Source organism: Perissodus microlepis, chromosome 14, assembly GCF_051167445.1.
Source record: "Perissodus microlepis isolate ML-2025 ecotype Zambia chromosome 14, ASM5116744v1, whole genome shotgun sequence".
NCBI classification, from domain to species: Eukaryota; Metazoa; Chordata; class Actinopteri; order Cichliformes; family Cichlidae; genus Perissodus; species Perissodus microlepis.
The window spans coordinates 6,253,424-6,273,966 of record NC_140474.1 but is presented as its reverse complement, the minus strand read 5'-3'; the positions used below and the strand labels follow the sequence as shown (position 1 = coordinate 6,273,966).

The 20,543-nt window shown below is 40.1% G+C and overlaps 1 protein-coding gene across 3 annotated transcripts; it reads left to right on the top strand.

Moving 5' to 3' along the window:
* Positions 1–1,701: 1,701 nt before the first annotated feature.
* Positions 1,702–12,309, top strand: tgfb1a (transforming growth factor, beta 1a). 3 transcript variants are annotated; one of them, XM_084950964.1, is made up of 7 exons: positions 1,703–2,066; positions 3,274–3,692; positions 8,979–9,263; positions 9,399–9,624; positions 10,025–10,178; positions 10,917–11,027; positions 11,127–12,309. In XM_084950964.1, exons 2-7 carry the CDS (start codon positions 3,368–3,370, stop codon positions 11,172–11,174), a joined length of 1,149 nt encoding a protein of 382 aa, XP_084807090.1. In that variant the 5' UTR covers positions 1,703–2,066; positions 3,274–3,367; the 3' UTR covers positions 11,175–12,309. The 3 variants fall into 3 exon arrangements, with proteins under 3 accessions (XP_084807091.1, XP_084807090.1, XP_084807089.1); XM_084950965.1 differs by having other exon boundaries at positions 1,702–3,692; positions 10,028–10,178; XM_084950963.1 differs by having other exon boundaries at positions 1,703–3,692.
* The last annotated feature ends 8,234 nt before the right edge of the window (positions 12,310–20,543 follow it).

Sequence of the window (20,543 nt, the reverse complement as noted above, 5' to 3'; positions counted from 1 at the left end):
TATCCACAGTGACACTCTTAATTGTATTACAGAATACACATCCAGTTAAAAGCATGACGACATAAAAGGTATTTTTTAGCCATTATAAAACAGTCTGTCTCGTTTGTCTTCACCCGCACTTCTTCTGGATTTGCATGTTTATTAGGTCTGCTTCTTAAGGCTGTGTGTAAGATTTTTTCCTCTTGTAATTTTCAATCGTTACTCTTGTCTATCTTGTTTTCCTGTTGTTAAAACAGCAGTATACATTTGTAATGGATATTTTTTGTAGGGGAAATAATTTGAAATATCCACACCAAATATCCATAGCACCAAACTTATTATCGATAAGAAAGTCACTTCTATAACCGTTATACCATATTTGCCCACAAGGTGGCAGTGTATGCCAATCAAAGTTTAGGTGTCACAACACAAACGACATAGATCAGCAACAACATTAAAAACAGACACACAGGTAACAGTAAAAGCATAATCTGTTTACAGTGCTGGGAAACCTTGGGACCTAGGATTCATATGACTTTTACTTTGACATATACCACCTACCTAAATTCCAATGTAGATCCCCCAGTGTCATAGGGACTCCATGATGGCAGGGGCCTCCCCCAGCAGGACAACACACTGCCACACTGCAAAAACCTGCTCAGAAATGGATCAACAACACAGCCAAGATCCACAGGCTCTGGCTTTGTTTTCCATACTCCCAGTCAGACTAAGCAACCGCAGGATTCCATAGAACAAGCCCAGTCCATGAAGGCCTAATGGCCCCAAAGACCCTACTTGTGCCAGGCATCGGTGGACAGCCCCAGAGGTCCTGTCTCCATGCCCAGACAGTGTATGGAGGATTTAACAACACTAAATAAGATGCTGTTGATGTTGTGGCTGACTGGTTTACAGTAAAGACTGCTGACATTTGATCACCCTTTTTTGTTTTTTTCTCACTATCTTATCATTAAGGGTAATCAGAGCCATGGAAAAGCTGACACTTAAACAGCCTTTAAGTTCCTTGTTTGACTGACAACTGTTGTTATATTACTGCTGAAATACAAGGGGATTTTTGCCCTGACTTTCCCCAATGCTGAATGTCACTATTTATTCTCAGTTTGTAATGAACAGCTTATTCATGAGCACATTCATGAGCTAAACCTTAAAAGATTCCAAGAGTCTCCACTGTGCAACGATAGTTTGCTATCTTTACTTCTCTGTTGAATCATCCATCAGAATGAGACAAAAAGATTGAAATAATTAACAGTTTGTTTTAGTCTAGCCCTTCTTTTGAAAATATACAATCTAACCTCTAAAAAGCACCCAGACGCAGAACAGTGCACCACACAACCCTGCCCTGTTGGCTCCCAATGCTTTGAAATTCACTTTTCTATTTTTAAACCAGCTTGTCTCAAGTGGCTCAGTTCTTTGACATGGTTTGGCTTACACCTTTTTATCCACCAGGTAAACGTGGTGGGCAATCGGTGAAAAATTTGTATAAGACTTTATTGACATATCATCACTGCCTCGGTTGCAGACATCGCAGTGTGACAGAGGTAATGCTTCTAAAGTCAGTTATTAAGCATGTTCAGTTCCTGGCTTCCTGATGTGGACAGAAGTCAGCTCTGTTAAACAGCAGATGTTTTACACTGCGGCCGTTACCCTCATTTCCTGGGCGGAGAGCTGCTCGCTCTAATAGAGTAACAGGAACAAGAGAAAGAGAAGAGCTAGAGGGGGGAGAGAAAGAGGCAGAGCAAGGCAAAAGAAGTTATCTAAGCTCAGAGCTCCCACAAATCACTTTGTCACCAGCAAGCTCTGACAAGCAGGAGGAGAGAGAAAGAGTACGAGCAGAGACTCCGAGTTAAACAGAGGTGCGAATAGGGAGTCTTGTCGGTGGAGCCTCGAAGGAAGAAGGTGTGAAGAAACTGTAGAGGAAAATAACGAGGTGATACTGCTGGATGGACAGAGGGAAGATAGAAGAGAGACGAGACTAAAATCCAGTTCCCAAAACAGCATAAGTTAAGAGGGACGGCTACTGCTGTTGTTACTGCCGCTGTGTCTGGATGGTACATCACCATTTAAAGAAGGTGTGTCAAACTTAAAATCTGTTACCAGAGGACACTGTTTCATTGAGACTGACATTTTAATCTTCTGATAGTAAACGCGCTTGAGACATTTAATCTCACAAGTGGAACCCAGAGAGCATACACTATCGTATTATCATGTTTGAGAGAGAAGAGAGGGATAGAGAGACAGCTGCTCTGTCTGTGAAGTAGGCATGAGACAGAGGCGTTGAAAGCAATTTCTGGTGTAGTGCAGCTGTACACAGATCACATGTTGTTACTAGTAAAAAGAGGTAGTTAGAGCCAAGAGCAGTACATGTTTGTGAAATGTTTTTCTATAGGGGCATGCACAGGTTTGTGACTGGTATTGAATAAGTTGATGAAAGTAACTTCTTTGAGAACAATTTCTTTCTTTTTAACCATTGATATTTGATTAGCTCCGGACTGACTAAAAGCGCCTGAGAGTTTTATCTGGACTGTAAAGGCTGAGGTCGTCTCACCAAACCTAAAAAAAATAGGAAGATCATTTTCAAACTTTTTAAGCAGAGACTATTATTAATATTTGTCATTAGCACTAATAAGAAATTGTGCCAATTTAAACGTCTTAGTCTTAGATAACAAGTAACTTGGGCTCTGTAAACACCTGTCTTCATTTTGCTGAGTGCCATACTACTCTTTTCACATTCACTTGGGTTGCCTCTGTAAGAAAGACTGTGGTGACATGTGGAGGATGATATGCTAGCTCTAAAATAGACAGGATTCAGTTTATATAATAACATAATATAATCTTGGATTTGGAGGTTTGAAAACATATCTGTCAAACATTGGTCTGTGAGCACAGAAGCAAATCTGCTGAATCCTTGATGGGTAGTAGTTTGTTTTGGACCTAGAGGTGTTGTAGAAACTTACAAAAGGGCACTGACTGTGTGCATGGGCTGTTTTAGCATTTGACAGCTCTGTTCTGGACTTGCTTCATCCTGTGGGACGTAACTGGGTTACCTGTTTGGCTGAGTCAGAGGCTGGGTCATCACTGGATGTCTGTCTGCTCACTGGGATTCTTTCCACCTGTTTCTATGCAAATAAGACAGATGTGTTAGGTACTTTTTACAGCAGCAGTGACAGCTGTGGTGGTGAATTTTCAGGACTCTCCACACTGCTGTAATTGTTTTGTCGTGTGTAAACACTTTGCGTCAGTGACACCTCTCCACTGAGTGATTCACTGTTCCCAAAGGATCCCTGGTTGGACGAAGGCATTGAAAGGGAAGTTGGAGGAGCTTTTACTAAGAACCAAAGAACACAAGTGACTGCACAGACAGGCTGTCAACATGAAATTGTGGTTCTTGATATTGATGGTCGTGTACATGGTGGGCAGTGTACACAATCTGTCTACATGTAACACTGTGGACTTGGAGATGGTGAAGAAAAAACGCATTGAGGCCATTAGGAGCCAGATCCTCACCAAACTGCGTTTGGAAAAGGCACCAGAAGAGGCTGGGGAGAAGGAAGAGATCCCTGCCAACTTGCTATCACTCTACAACAGCACCAGTGAGATTCTGAAGGAGCAGCAGGTTCTGGAAGACAAAAACATCCCCACAGAACAAAAGGAGGAGGAATACTTTTCCAAGGTGGTTAACAGGTTCATCATGAAAGGTGAGTATAAAATTACCCTTAGCAGCAATATATAAATCTTGAATCTGTGAATCCTGATTGAATATTAAGAAAGGGGGCAATTCCTGATGGCTTAACTATAGTTGAATGTCAAGTAATGACTGTTATTTATGCTACTACATTTACAAGCTGAGACATAATTCAAGGTGAACACTAGCATTGCACTGACACTTTCCACTCTGAAAAAATAGTTATTGTCCAGATGTCACATGAAGTGCTGCTGTTAATCCCTCCACTACGGCAATACTGCGGTAATAATGTTGTTATTACTAGCAGAAACACAACAATAGCATTGTTTACAGTCCCCCTGTACAGTCCTTACTGCTCTTTGTCTGGTTGATCAACACTAATATTAAATATAGTGCACACAGTGCTGTCCAGAAGTTTCAAGCTGCACTCCCAAGTATTCACTGTATGCCTTATGGCTGGTGTCAGCTCCAATCTTGACCATAAATTCCCTCAACACGTGTAACCCTTATGATCTCCACCAAAAATCCTGAGGCAGTTTCAGGGGTTCAGAGATCACAGGCATTACAAGTTAGCAGAACTCTGTGCAGCATCTGGTCTGATGCTGTGTTGCTTACATGATATCCATGGCATTTTTACTGCTTTATTACTGCTCTTTGTCTGGCAAGGCTGCATATGATGTTTGTTCAGCCAAATGGTTTCTGGCTGTAATTGCCTAATGATTCCCAAACTATTACGATAAACATATTTTCTAGTTTTGCTTCTATGCTTCATTGTTCTCTGCATGTCTATACTCATCACCCTATCAGGCAGCCATCCACACTATCCCCCTTTTATCCACCACTTCAAACAGCACACTTTAGTGGATGGACCATGCTCAGGAGTGTGTAGACCAAAGAGAGAACAAAGCAACCTTCAAAATGAAGAGCACAATTTTGTTCTGCTTAGGTAACAACCAAAGAACAGGATGAAAAGTAGAAAAGCAATAGGAAGAGACATGAAATGAACTCCTTCACCCATGCTTGCTCTTTTTCTCTTTCATTTTCTCTTTTTTCTTTCTCTCTGACTTTGACCCTCAGGGATTGGGGTTTTCCTGTAACTTGAGCATTGAGTTCTCCCTCGCTTAACCTGTCACTTGTTCTCCATCACTTTTGCTTCTCTTTGTCACTGACTAGTTTCAGTGTGTCCCTTGAACCATGATTATCCATATTGCGCTCTCTCTCTCTCACGTCTTTCCTTTGCACTCCTCTATCTGTGGGTTTCCTGAGCTTATTATATCAATGTGTTTGCAGTGTGTTTGTGACAGGGCAGCTTGACAGGAAGGAAGACAGGCTGATGGCCACTGAGATCTTGAATGACTCAGGTCCGGTGCAAGCGGTGCCCATGGGGAGCATGTGTTTCCTATAGCTCTGGAATGCCACAGAACACCCATCCACTGCCTTAACTATCCGCTGCCTTGTTTTGAATCAGCTAATAAGGGAACAGCTGAAAGTAGCTGCCCCCTTACTCACAAGGGGTCACAACAGCATGTAGCACCACGTATTTGATTTGGCAGGTTTTTGTGTCGGATGCCTTTCTGGGAGGAGACACAAGGGATTTGTCTCCTCCTGGGATCAAGCTAGGGATTTTGCTGTTTCAATCCTGGGAGGTTCGCTTGCTAGGGGAATGTGTAAACCATTACACTATGGAGCCACTGTTGAGTCAACCTCTGCACACTGAAAAAGGAGAATGACAAATGTATGAGGATAAATGTTAAGGCCATCAAGTACTGCTTTGCAATTGTGAATTTAAAAAAAGCCACACATACACACACGCAAGGATTTTATCCAGCTTCTGCTTTTCTGTAATAAGTTGTTTGAACGAAACAACAGAAATAGAATACAGGGGAAAAAAATATTTTTATTTCCATTAACAATTCTTTTCTACATTTAAATTTTATTGGGCAGCAGACACTTTCCTGACTCTCAAAATCATTCTACGGGGGAAACATATTTGTGTACAGAGCATTTAGAACATAATAGGTTTAGTCTTCATCGTGGTAATTGTGTGGTAGATTAAGCTAAATTCCTTTTGCTGTTTAGCACTCATATATCTCCCTTGAAGCCCACACAAGTTCTCCTCCTATTAAAAGGAGTTTTGGTCCAATTTACACAAGGGAATGCTTTTCTCATTTGGAAGCTAGCCACTTTGTGCTATTCTGGGATGAAATTAGTTCACTTCTCTGAAGTAATTATTGTAGTTACAAGTAAATGAACTTAAAGCTGTATTGTAGAAAGGAGTAGCAACAAGGGACCAAAGTCAAGTGTGAAATAGGGTGAAGTGGGGAAACAAGACATTGATGAGGGGGCTGTGGAAAGGTGGAGCTGAGAGGGAAGAAGGCCAATATTTAGTCAGTTGCTGGAATCTGGTTCCTCCTACTGGTAATTATAGAGCTGTTACTCAACCTGTCACAACAGCTGTCCCCGGCTTACCTGTGGATAGGCCTTGATTCAACACACAAATCCCCCCACACCCACATTTATATGCAGGCTAGGATGCTATCTCTACCCCGTCTAGCAGAGAGAGAGATTTTTTTTAGCTGAGCATGGAGCTCATTTCTTACACTTTCTACTCTAAATGATTAATTTTGATCACAGAGCCATTTCAGCGAAAGGACCCTAGAGACAATGCAAACTCTGTTAATTAGAAAGTAGAAGTGAAGATAAAGCGTCAACGTAATTATGGTGCAGCAGCCAATATGCTTCTTAGGGGAAGTGACTTAATTTCCTGTTTTGCAAACACTTCTCTAACCCTTAACACATTTATCTCACTTTTCTCAAACTAGATGGAGACTCTGACTTTCCGTGCATGCGTTTGCCTGGCACACCAATTCCACTTGACATACTGTACGTTGTTGTGACCGTCTGTGTTTCCATTCATACGCTTCAAACCAAATATTTGACTGCTCTGGGTGGTACCAGTAAACTGTCATCTCATTTCCCGTTACACTCCACATCAGTTCTTTTTGGTTTCAGTTCGGCCTCACTGCAAGGGGTGAAACACTACCTCAGCCACAATGCAGATGGTAGATGATATGCAAGCAGCCGTGACATGGAGTATCCTGGTACAGCCTGGGCTGAATATGTAGCACAAGTATGCAAGGCTGGGTTGCAATTCCTATCAGAGAGTAATTCCCGGACTTGAGAGCAGAGAACCCTTGCTTTGGCAGGCTGAGACAGAGTAGAGGGTTTGGGTCCCGGCCAGTACTTGCGCTCCATTCATACACATCTCCAATTTCTCCACACCCCCACTCACACCCTCTCACCCCTCACAACTGTGAGTTATATTCAAGAGTGCATTCTTCCCTGTGCTGTTTCCTTACCATTGTGTTTAACAGTTACATCGCCCCTCTCTGAGCCTCTCACTCGCTTTCTATAGTGTTTCACTCTTGATCTTCTGCCTTCCTGTGCTTATCTTTGCATGTCACTGTTCGACGTAATCTTTTCGATCGTAACACTCATACATTTATGGTGTTAAAGCCTCCAGTAGCTTGTCTCTGTTTTTTATCAACCCCTCTAGGCATCTTCATGCTATGATTAAAGTTGCGCATATGGGCAGCAAAACTGTAAAAGAACAAAATATTCATGTTGGTCAACTTTAGCAACAGCTGGAAGAGATGAACACTTGGCTGGAGTTATGATTATTGAGTAACACTGAGCTCAGCCATTTTATTTGATTAATGTGTAATCCTGACAAGCACTTGTGAAAGAAGCCTTTCATTTACTTTATTCATAAAAAACACTGATATACATCTAAGTGTTGTAATGTTTACTAAATACCAGTGTTGTTAACAGTTTAGAAGTTAAAAGTTGTAATTAACTTGGCTTTATTTGAAAAATCTGAACCCGCTAATTCGAGAGTCCTGATGTTTTTGAGCCATATGTCCATAAATTCTAACCTTACAATGCCCAGTCATCCCTTTAAAAATCATAGTTCTTTTCTTTGTGTTTACAGATATTACACTAAAGACCATTTACATTAAATACCATTTACCAAATACAGTAACGATAGGATGACTTACCAAATAAGCTCTAGGAGTGGTCTCACAAAAAAAAACAAGTAAAGATTCATGATTAAAAATAACCAAAATGTGTAACGAAAAATGAGTAAATCCTAAACACAAATAGAATGTTTTAATGCCAAAACTTGTTGCCTTTGCCTAATGTTAATGAATTCAGAGGAAAATGGCAAAATGAGGGAGAGCAGAGAAACAGCAGAGGTGTAGAGTGAAGGTTTTTTGGGACTAGCTCACATCTAAGCATTTAAATATACTAGTGCAGTGCCTTTTAAAGTAGGTCATAAATCATCATAACATTACTGTATTAAAAAGAGATCAGCTATAAGGTTCGAACGTGTTTGAATGATTGCATACGTTTAAAATGTGGTAGACAGGCAGATTGTGGGTTGCAGCTTTCTTGAGAACTGCACATTTAAGTACCAAGAAGTTGTCTGTCACAGGAAACCACAGACAATAATCATCATATAAAGTTAAATTGAAAATTGAAAAAAGGTATTTTGTGAGAGCCTTTTTAGTTTTAAACTAGGAGTGATGACATTTAGTAACATTGTGGCTTATTCTTATTTTATCACATCCTACAAAAAGGCAGTTTGAGGGTTCATTCCTGGCTTTATGCTTAAAGTTATAATTAAATTCATGTTAGGGTAAACTTGGCCTAGTTGGAATGGTTCAACGGAGAGGTCAAAGGGTTGGCAAAGTTAGCCAAAGAAACATGCCTCTTTTGTACATATGTGCCCCTCCCCCTAAATACAGAGTGGAGCAGCAGTAACTGTAGGAGAAAGACTGTTAGCAGAGAACAAAGCACAGAGAACCCCTCATCTGAACAACATCAAGTTTAACACTGCACCCAGTTGGGTCTGCAGCAATACAAATACCATGTTTAAAGCAAGTTTGATACGGAGTTATTGAGACAGTCAAAGAAAAGATTTCTTGGAAGTTCTGTGTTGTGCTGACTGACATTTGGTCCTGGTCCAACATTTAAACTGTTCCACATTAGCTTTCTTTACATTTTTCAATATAATAATAACTTCTAATAGACTAAAAACACATTACAACTAGCTTTTAATAAAAGACAGTTTAAAGTACATCTACCATGAAAGTTGGTTCCCTTCTTGATGGATGAAGTTCTTTTGAAATATTGTACCATAAGATATACATGAGATGTACATCTGCCCATTAAATGCACTTAGATGGGTTGTTTGTCAAAATATCAAAACATAATTTCCTCTTCTTACATCATACAGAAAAGAATAACTCAAACACCAACTACAAGCCCACGGTCATCTCAATGAGCTTCAACATCGCTGAGATACGGAGTAACGTCGGGGGCAATCTGCTACTCACCAGAGCAGAGCTACGGATGCTCATCAAGGAGCCCATGATTTTGTCTGAGGAGAGAGTGGAGCTATACTATAGCCAGGGGACCTCGACTCGTTACCATGCGTCTCGCTTTGTCACAAACACGCTGAAGGACAAATGGCTGTCCTTTGATGTCACTGAACCTCTGCGGACCTGGCTCCAAGGGAATGGTGAGATAAGCATTTATTTTTACTTCATCATCATGTATTTGTCGATCTTTCCATTTATTTAGTTCAGCCCATGTGTGATATCATATAATTTCTAGGTAATATTTCCCTCCTCCATGATTTTTTTTCTGTTACTAGAGAATGAACAGAAGTTTGAACTTCGGCGGTACTGTGAATGCGGCAGTGACGATGGTACTTTAAGTTTTAGCATCTCTGGGACTATGAGCAGGAGGGGAGACACTAAAGAATTACAGAAGCTGAACCAGCAGCTACCCTACATCTTTACCATGTCCATCCCTAAAACCAACCACTCTAAGAGTTCACGCACAAAACGTTCCACTGAGCCGGAGGAGGGCTGCATCGCGTAAGCAATTCTGACCTTAATGATTTATTCCACTCCATTTCTGCTTTAAAGCTGCAATAGTAACCTACTAAGCCACGAGCAGCTTCAAAATACAGACCACTGAAACAACAAACATCAACTATCCCTGTTTATCCATGCTGTAATTCTGTGGTCGTTTTAGTGGCTGTATAATAAATGGACTGTAGCTTTAAAATGTTTTATAATCTTAGACAGATTACAGTGTGCCTCTCATTTACCCCCACACATATACACAAGATGTATACCTCCAAGGCCCAGCCATAGGGTTTAATGGAGTGTAATGTTGTCTCCCAACATAACATGTATCCTCCTACAGCTTTAAAACTGACTTGATTTCAACACTCTTTGCACCATCTCATCTTCACACTGTTTTCTCAAACAGCAGCCAATCAAGCAACTGCTGTTTGAGGAAACTGTACATTGACTTCAGGAAAGATCTAGGATGGAAGTGGATCCATAAGCCAACGGGTTACTATGCCAACTACTGCATGGGGTCCTGCGCCTATATCTGGGATGGAGAAAACAAATATTCTCAGGTACTGTGTGCATTTTCATGAGTGTTATTTCTTCCGAACCCCAGGAGGCAATTTCTTAAAGTCTGGAAAAAATGTTAATGGCAATGTTGTATTTATATGTTGCCATAATAATTCTTGATAATTCAAATAAACCAAAATGCAAAGACTACTTGCATTATTTTAGCTCTAAGCACTACGGCACTAGGACTATCTGAATTTAACCGGTTATATAAAATTCTGGCAGAGACAAATCCCACTCAGAAGGAACACCAATGGTTTTATGAGAAAAACAAAAACACAAATCCCTTGCAGGTTGCAGGAAGGGGATGTGGTGTGAAAAATCCGCCAAAAATCAGTATACACAGAGCTACCTCATGCGGTGCCCCCTCGTCAGTAAAGGAGCAGGAGCTTTGTTTTTGCCAAACCTGATTAGGTTAGGGCTGAAATGATGACAAAAATTTTGTCTCACTGATGTTTGACAAAATAACAGGTATTTGTCTCTGGTTGTCTTTACTCTTTTAAAAAGCTAAATATCCTTTTTATGACTCTTAATACTTTTAACACTTTCCACTCATTGAGGAAACTCTGGCTCTTTCAAAAATTTGTGCAAAAATGTCTTTAAAAAGTAAAGTATTGTAGTTTGTATTAAGATTTTTCTAAAATCACACTGAAAATTCTTAGAAATGTTGTGCTTATGTATTACATTTGCTTCGGACCATGTTGTCTTGGTGAGTAAATTCTCATAAATCTTGCCTACAGATTCTGGCACTGTACAAACATCATAACCCAGGAGCTTCTGCCCAGCCCTGCTGTACGCCACAGACACTAGAGCCACTGCCAATCATCTACTATGTGGGGAGGCAACACAAGGTATCTATACTGCAGTCACTTTCAGGTCAAATGTTTGCAGAACATTTTATGTGAAAACAATATATAATTGATCACATCACTGTTATTTTCTACTTGCAGGTGGAGCAGCTGTCCAATATGATCGTGAAGTCCTGCAAGTGTAGCTAAAAATATAGTATGGCACACAGCTCTGCCTCCTCCTCTCAAAACACAGAGGGGAAGAAGATGTTGTGTTGGACACTACAGATAAGAGCAAGTGACAGAGAATTTGAGATAATGTGGACATGGGGAACAAAATATTTTAAAGCTTTTCTTCCACAATCCTTCAGTTGTCACATTTGATGCACATTAAGCCATGGACCTCTTTTTTTTCTTCTACATATTAACGATTATAGTTTTTATACATACATTTACCTTGCAGTAGTAAAATTGTCGGTCTTGAAATGAATTAATTTATTTGTTGCACTGACAGGTGTCTAAAGAATAATAATGTACATAAAAGAAGTGTGTGAGACAATAAAATTTGGACAAAAAAGCACAAGGACAATAATGAACGTTCATGGAAGAATATCCATATTCAGGGATGAAAACGTGGGACATTTCAGATGACCACATCATCGTCCAAAACAGGTCCTGGTGAAAGGTGCTAAATTACAGGTGGAAAACCAGGGATGTTGGGGTTTTCCTCAAAGATAAGGCTGTAGGTGTTTTTGCATGGCTACATCATAAAGGACAGAAAAAGACACAGGGAGAGTCCAACCTGGGGAAAATCCCTTTTGACTGAAAGGCTGGACTTTCATTTTACAGGAACCGTCCATTCGTTTTATTTTCTTTTTTCAACCCACGTGACTTCTAATGTGCATTTTATCAGTATGTTTCTGTTCATAATGTTCATAACTGAATGTCAGATTGTCCTTTAACCCCACTGGTTTTTCAGCCAGAGGCACTATCAGCTGTGTAAGAGTGATGACATCATGTTTTTAATCCCTCTGGGGACTTACCACCGTACATGTTCTCTATTAATGGACGCATGGTGGTAGTGCTGATATGAGTAAGGCTATTAATACTTATTGTTTTATTTTATTTTGTTTTAAAATCATGGTAAATTATTTTAATTTCAGGACGTTTCACAAGGATGTTTTTTCTTTCAAACTCAAGAACTGGTCTGGCTTCTATGACTCGCATTAGGAATAAAACCAACACATGATTTCAGCTTTCTATGTTTTTCTGGTGCACCTGCTTTTATAATGACTATTTGTAAATATTCAAAAAAAAAAAAAAGAAATAAACATGTTAAATTATGTTGTGATGGTGGAAGATTTTATGAGCAAAATAAACCACAGGAGATGTTTCCACTTGGCAGAGAGTTGCCTTGACTAGGTGTGTGCGTGTGTGGGTTTGCGTTGCACTTGTCAGTGCATGTATGCGTCTGTTTTAACTGTAAGCCGACTTGACGAAAGCATAAACTGAAACACACCTAAAGTGATGTAGACGTGAATTTCATCATCTTGTCTTTGTCATCACAAAAACAGTTCAAAAGAGTCGTGTTGTTAGACGTGGTTTTCGTCAAAAAACTGTAACTAAAACATTTTTAGAGTACAGTCATGTTAGGTAAAAATAAGATGAAAATGTAACGCTAGTTGAGGTAAAACTGTGACTTCAATTTGAAACTAAGAGTGATTTGAAGTTCAGGGCCGTTGCCGTAGTTGACAGACTGGGACCCCACCCCTTGCACCTCCTTTTCCTTCTACACTTCAGTGTGTGACTACTTCTCTTTCTTGATGTCTTTCACAATCATTTTTTTTAAAACACTTTGTGTACTTGTACAATGACTTTCCAGTGTTGGGGAACAGATCGGCCGATGGAAAAGCTTGGCTTATGGCACCATGTGGACTATTTCAGGCCAACTGCAGGACAATTACGGGATGACTGAAGAACAGCAGCAACAAGTCCTATTTGGCTTCACCAGTGGCAAAGAATGCTCGGACGTACAGTTTCTTTAGTTGCACTGCCTTAACCTGAAGGGATGGATGCCTTTCCAGTTTTTATGCTATCTTTGTACACCACACCCCCACCGTCCCAACCCCACCCCTCTCACTCTGTACTCAAGGGATTATTGTCAGCCCATGAGGCTGAATTGGGAATGAGGAGAGCAGGTCCAGACCCGTCGGTAAGTCCCAGACTTAAGGGCAGTGACTACATGGAAAATTAAACACACATACTGTGCACATGCATATGAAAACACTGAACCCACTGACACACAGACACAGCTCAAGCACACCAACATCAAATGCCTTACATAAGCTTTGTGCTAGTGACTGGTGTGGGGGATGCTTGTGCTGTTAACAAAGTGACAGTGATCAGTGCTATCTTGTTCCAAGGCTGGTCATGTTACCCAGAAAGCACAGCAATTTTCCCCCAATGAAAGAACACACAAAGCGCCTGTTTGGAAAGGCAGCTAAACAAAGTATAATGAAACATCATCAAAATAATTGAATCCTCTTCAGTCTCACCTCTCAAAATGATTTTGAGTGATCTGTTGCCAGGTTATAATCTTGCCAAAGTACAATGTGTACCGTGTTATCGTGACAGGGGAAATGTAATTGGAATGTTAATGGGGCTTTTTTTCACCAAGAAAACAGGATCATTGCCCAACCTAAACAAGGAAAACCCAAGTTCTGATGCAGGAGACAAGATCATTAACATTAGACACTAAAGGTGCTTGAACTTGAATTTTGCTTTTTTCACTTTCCCTCCTAAAGATGAAACAAAGAGTAAGAATGTCAAGAGACTCATAAATCTATCTGTGGTGCTAATGGAACAGCCCTATGGGGGAAGTAAAACTTAAGTAGCCTTGTTCCTCCAAGTGATGTTCATTTCTCAGCAGCTGCTTCCTCTCAAGCCCTCTGGCTTTTCATGGGACTGAATTAAACTGCTGACACCTCCTGCTAAAAATGAAGCACATCGCAGAATACGGCCTACCCGAAGAAAAATAAAAGATTGAACTGAACACAATTCAACCCAACGGAGAAGATTTAAGACAGATGGCGACAGCTTTTGAAGGTCAAGCAGGTGTTCTTTTACAGCTAAGTCCATGTGCTGAGTTTATACAACTGCATGAGTAACAAGAAAATTGTTTTGTTGTTGCTATTCATCAATTTTGACACAACTGGTCCTGTAATTACATCCATGTGCAGTGTTTAACCCTTTTATATCTGTCGATGTAATGACTTTCGAAGCATTCTACCTGTATGCTACTTATCTAGGTTCATAATGCAGTCATGCTAAATGTGAGCTCATTCGTCATGCCGCTGGTCTTGAAATATTATTTTGGGTTCGCGTCTTATTACAACATCCATGAAATGTGCGATTATACGTCCACCAGTCTTCCAGCACAACTGTTCATTAAAAGTGGAGCAGGAAAGCGACCTGGTATAATTCCTGTGAACTCAGACGGAGCTGACTGCGACCTTAATAACAGACGCTGATGTCCTGCCGCAGCTCAGCTCTGCCTTGCAAACACACAGCTGTGCAAATCCATTGTTGCTCCAGGTGCTGAATCTGTGTGCAAACACACACAAATACACAAACATCAACAAACATGCCTTTCTGTTTAAAGACGCAGTTTTGCAGTGTAAGATTTTGGTTTTATTTTCGCATCAGTTTTACACAAGTGTAATTAAATCGGAGATTTCTTTCTTAAAATAACACAGGGTAATTATGTTACCATACTTACTGATATAAGGGGTCAGGCTGAACAAATTTACCACAGTACTGACTTTAATTTTGTACATGTTTAACTTACTTTTATGCCTAACTTATTTTTTGCTTCGCTGGACAGGCAGGATTTGAAATAACTTTAGTGTAGATATATATGTTACTGCTCTACCTGCATTTTTATTAAATAAAATGTTTCTGATACATATAAATTAAACTTTGATTTATAAGTCCCCAGAATACCTGGGTGTACAGCTCAACAGAATATTGACAAGTTTACTGGAACATGTTAGACATGAGCTGACAGCGATTTCCTTCTCCACCTGTCAGGCTTTTATTGCCATCTTTTTCCTTCACACCTGCAGTAGATGTTTATCACAGTCTGAGTCAGCCGCCCATATCGCTCGCTTCGCCTCCTCTTTTCTCTCCTTTTCTCTCTGATCTTTTTGTTAGCCGCTGCCAGCTCTTTGAAGATTCCCTGAAAGTTTTGTGTTATCACCTGCACGACACAAAGCAAGTGATAGGGGATGAAAAAAGACGAGCGACTAAATGAGGGACAGAGACAGAATAAAATACCACACACGTTTTTCTTTCTAGCTTTTTTTTTCCTACAAGCTAAAAAGAAACTAGGGTAGAACAAACATTTTTAAAAGAGAGTAGTTAATTTCCACTTCACCAGATGGCCGCTGTGCTCCTTTGTCATGTAAATAACCAGTAGCTAGCGTCATTGCTTAAAATTCTAAGGATCAAAGACTGAGGAAAAACAAAAAAAGCCTCTTCAAAGTGAAGCCCACAAAGGGAAAGTATGATAAACCATATGACAGTGAGTGTGGTTATAAAGCACGCTGTGCCCTGACTCATTTGCTGGACCTCTGTAAGTAAGAAATGTTTTCTAAAAAAGGAAAGGTACCAATTACATCTCTGGACTGGCTCCTTCTCGTGGCACCGCCCCTCCGTTTCCTTCCTTCCTCCTCTCTCTCTCTCTGTCTCCCTCTGTGTGTGTGTGTGTGTGTCCCTGGACACACAGGGACAGATATGCCGCTATAAACAGCTACCATGTCCCTGGGTAATAAACAGAGGAGAGGACCTGGCTCATGGCTCTGAAAAAACAACAATGTCCAAGCAGGATCTACACCCAGAGGAGAGGCAGTCTCTAAATAGCAGTTTAATCGTACAATCCCAACTGAAGAATATACCCCAGTGGGTGATGGTGACGGCAATGGGGAAGACGAATTGGTGAGGGGTGGTGTTTGAGGGAACCTTAATTCCCCTGGTGAATCACTATCAAGCATTTATTGCAATAGCATCTGTTGCTCAATGACTTTATAATTGAAAAACTCTAAACATCATTCTGGGCTCTATAAAAACTAAACGCTTCTAATCTAGATCTAGATATCCTGCTGTATTGGGCTGGCTTGTAAAATCCGAACACAGCAGTAATTTTAATTGTATATCAGTTGTTGTTGTTGTTTTGGTTGCTTGGGAAAAGAATAATTCTCAAACAAGCTGTTGACCAGATGGCCTTGATATAGTCTAAATGTTTATTTCTAACAATAATTTAGGTCTAACACTCAGTCTTCTGCTAGCTCTGTATTGTTCACCACCATCTGCTGTATAAAAATCTAGCTTTTGCAAGACGTTTGACTTACTAGTCTAGCGGCATATGTACTGCAATCTTTTTATTTTGGTAAACAGCTGCCTGCTGTTGTTGGACATAAGGTTGATTGAAAGCAAAGCAATGTTTTGGCCACTATTTTCAGGGGATTTTCCACTCTGAATGACACTTTTCCCATGAACCACTAGTTTAGTTCATTCACTGAATAGCTCAACTGTCCTGATATAGTTTTTAAATAAAAACACTTGTCCCAGTTCCAGTACTTCTTTTGGAGTTTTTTTTTTTAAACCATTTTGCCTTATGACCACCTTTTAGTTGGACAAAACAGTCACTATTACAACACACCTGTGTAAAGTAAAAAGTTAATGATTTTAGGCAGATGCAGCCATGCGGCTTCAGAATCCAGTGGAATAGAGGCATGCTGGGAAAGCGTACAGACCCCATAGTAAGCTTGGCCGAACCAAGGCTGTGACCCATACCTTGGGCATAAAAGTTCATTCACACACTATTACTCATCCTACTACTTCACTTCATCCACGCACCCTCACGTCCACATAGACACACGCACACACACGCACACACACTAAAACACGGGCAAGGCTGCTGACTCCTATTAAGTGAGGTGTGACTGAACTCACAAATCACACATTGGTGTTAAACTGACACGGTGGACAGAAAGAAATATCATCCCGAGAACATGCACACACAAATTTGGGTTAAATCACACAGTAATATGACTCTTCTTATTGGATAAATGGGAGGTTAGGGAGGTGTGAGGTTTTCAAGGTTAGCTCTGCACAGGGTCTGTTTTAGATTAGTCTGCCATGGTCTGTGGCCTACTGTGTCAGTGGAGCTCTCAGCTGTATTGATGGGTGCAAGGGTTATGACAGCAGAGAGAAAAACTTGGCAGCCTGTTCCTCCATTGCCTTCCCTCAGAGGGATACTGGTCAGCACGCTCCCACCCCTCCTTTCTCTCCCCACTAGCTCTGAATTCCCCAATGAACAACACATTCCTCCTTCCCAGTACCACTGTTTATGACACGCTATCCTTTGAAGCAACATGTGAGTGTTTGTGTACGTGTAAGTAGATGGGTGCACAAGTGTGCGTGTGTGTGTGTGTGTGTGTGTGTGTGCGCGCGCACAGCCTTGAGCAACTGAGTCTTGGTAAATACATAAATGTTCCAGCATGACAATAACAAAGTTGGACTGTGAGTTTAATAAAGGTCTAAGTATTCTGTGGAACACCTGAGCAGGTATGATAAGGGCATACATCTGTGTGACAGCTGTTTCCTTGCATCCCTCAAGTGATGGCAAAATCTAGGCCAATTGGATTACACATTGAGATGGAGAGTCCATGAGAGCAATGGGTGGAGGAAAAAGCTGTGAGTCATCACCAAACTTGGGATGCGCTCATTTTAAAAGGCAGAGAGAGAGGGGGGAAAACTGGGTGTTGAGACAAAGAAAAACAAACGAGTTGCTTTTCTAATTAAAGCAGCCCTAAAGGAGAGGGTGGGGGTGTTAGGGAGCTGGGGAGGGGGGGGGGCGGGGGGGGGGGGGGGGGGGCAGAGGTCAAAGCTAGCTGAGTCATTTCTAAAAACACCCATTTCCTGTGATTGGGGCACTTCAGGAGCGGGCAGAAATTACTTGTGGTTTATGCAAACCCTCCTCACATTTCCTCCCAATCAATGCACCCTGACATGCAACGGTAATACGCATTTACCTTGTTTTATTCAGGCACACATTGATGAGTAGACCTGGAAAATGTATAGAAGGTGCATCTGAAAATGCATAAAAATGCCTTTTTTTCTCTCTCTTTTTTTTTTTTTTAGATCTTTGCACTTTTTATAACAAGTCTTCTTCATAAAAGTTTTATTCCACTATTTTATAGCAGCTTTGTAATCTGTTTCATATAGGATTTTATTGTTATATAGAGTTCTAACCTTACAAACTATCAGTCAAAAGTTTGTCCCAAACCTTTGATGTATGTTTGAATATGTGTATAAAATAGTAAATGTTATTAGCTGCATGATTAAACATAACTAAAAAAAAGTCAGTGTTTCCAGAAAATTAGCAATGGAACAGATATATAAAAAAATTACCAATTTTTTATAGATTTTATTTGTTTTTTATATTTTTTATTAATAACAACATTCCACATCTTAAAGCATGGCAAAACCTTTTGTGTTTTAATAGTTTTATAGAGTTCGACTTAAATATGTCATTATAACTAAACAAGATTTGAAAATGGATTACATTTTTTGTTCTTGATATATTTGCAAATTAGTACAAATTTAACAAGATAGATTAACTTAGTTGAATATAAAATATTGAACAAAAGCCTTGAGCCATTCCTTGTTTCTTTTTCCTTATATTTTGCTTTTCAGAGGTTAGAACTCTTGTAATGTTCTTGGAGCGTTTTTTTTTTTTTTTTTTTTTTGTCATTTTCAGTCTAATTCTTGCACCTAATCATTTTCAGAGCACTGTTTATTTGATATGTTAAGCCAGATGAGAAAAGACTCAAACTAGACTTGTATCTGCACATAACACACAACTTCGCAAAGAAACTATTTTAAACTCTATATTAGGCACTTTGTTACTAGCAACCACAAAAGCATATAACTTGTTCACATTTCTTTTGCCCAATCTATAAAAAATGCTAAACAACACAAAACAAAAAAAAACAGGGAGATTCCCAAAGAGCTATTGGCAAAAAAAAAAAAAGAAAGAAAAAAAAAGCAGAGGGCAAAAGAAGAAGTCTGAAAGCAGTACCTGAAAGTCATGTTCTTGAGAAATAAGAAAAAAATATCCAGCAAAGAGGACATGAGAGATACAAATGGCCCTTCGGCTGAGCTACTGTTTGCTGGAGTGTCGTGAGAAATGACTTCAGGGGAATGGTGGCTGTCAAGAAACCATTCTTAAGGAAGGGAAACAGGGATAAATGACACAATAATTGTACTGAAAATCATTAGCAATGCATCTTACACTGAGATGAATCAAAACTAGAAATTCTTAATTAAAATTGCCATCAATATATAGACTAAATCAGAAAAAGGGTGCAACACATTGGAGGCTCTGTAAGTCTGAAGCTATATTTAAGTTAGTGGTGTTGGGGATTTTTGGATGGAAATATGAACGCTGAAAAGTACGGTCAGATTTTGATGCACTGTGCAATATCACCAGGAAGGCTTTAGACAGAAAACAGAACAAAAGGCAGCCAACATCAAAATAAGAGCTTTTAATGTTCTTCAAGAAGCCTGGAAAACTATTCCTGAAGACTGCTTAAATATTATAAGAAAGCTTGTCTAGCAGAGTTCAGGCTGTGTTGAACAATGGAAGTAGTCAGTTGGTGACGTTCCCTGTCCAGTCTGAGTAAAAAAAAAAAAAGAAATGTTGAAAAGATGCTTTCATTTTTTAAAATAATTAATAACTAAAGGAGTTAATGAAGGGTTTTCCATATTATGATTTTGCTGCTTTTTTTAAGTAAAGCTTTTTCTTCTGTTTTTGTTCTTTTGGTTTGGTCCTTTCTTTTTAGCCTGTAACAACCAAGATTTCTCCTCTCACAGGCCCGACAACAGCTTTGGCATCCTCACATATACACACGTGCTCAACACACAACCAGGGGGGGGAAAAGGCATTGTGTCAGAGAGGTATAACAGAACCCAGACTGCGAAAGAAGGCCCTAATTCAAGCCAGTCTATCCTAGCATCAGCACCACAGTCCCGCCCCTCTGGCACTGCTGAATCATCAAGACTCACCCTTAATGCACTGGAATGGCTGAGAGTTTCTCACACACACCGTGCCTTCCATAGTAGTATTTGTGACTAAATTAATTTGGAAGGCCGACTACTTGATGATAAAGGCAAAGATCATAAAGTCTGACTCATTCTACTGAGGTCCAGTGAGAAATTGGAAGATGATATCTGTGGTTGATTTTTGGTTCACAGCACCTGATGAACACATGTGACTAAACCACTGAGTGTGGTCCTCATTTTCTTTTAGATACACCCGCTGGTCTGCACTGCAAATAGGTAGAAAGGGCCATCTGGTGCAAAAGGCACCTACATCTAATGCTGCCTCCTCTGACTGGCCACCCAAGAGTTCAGGATGTGAACTAATACTTTGCTGTAATGAATTACTCCCTAGAGATATAAAAAGAAAGTTAAGGGATGAGTCTGGAAGGCTCCCAAAGTGCTGTCAGTAGTCAA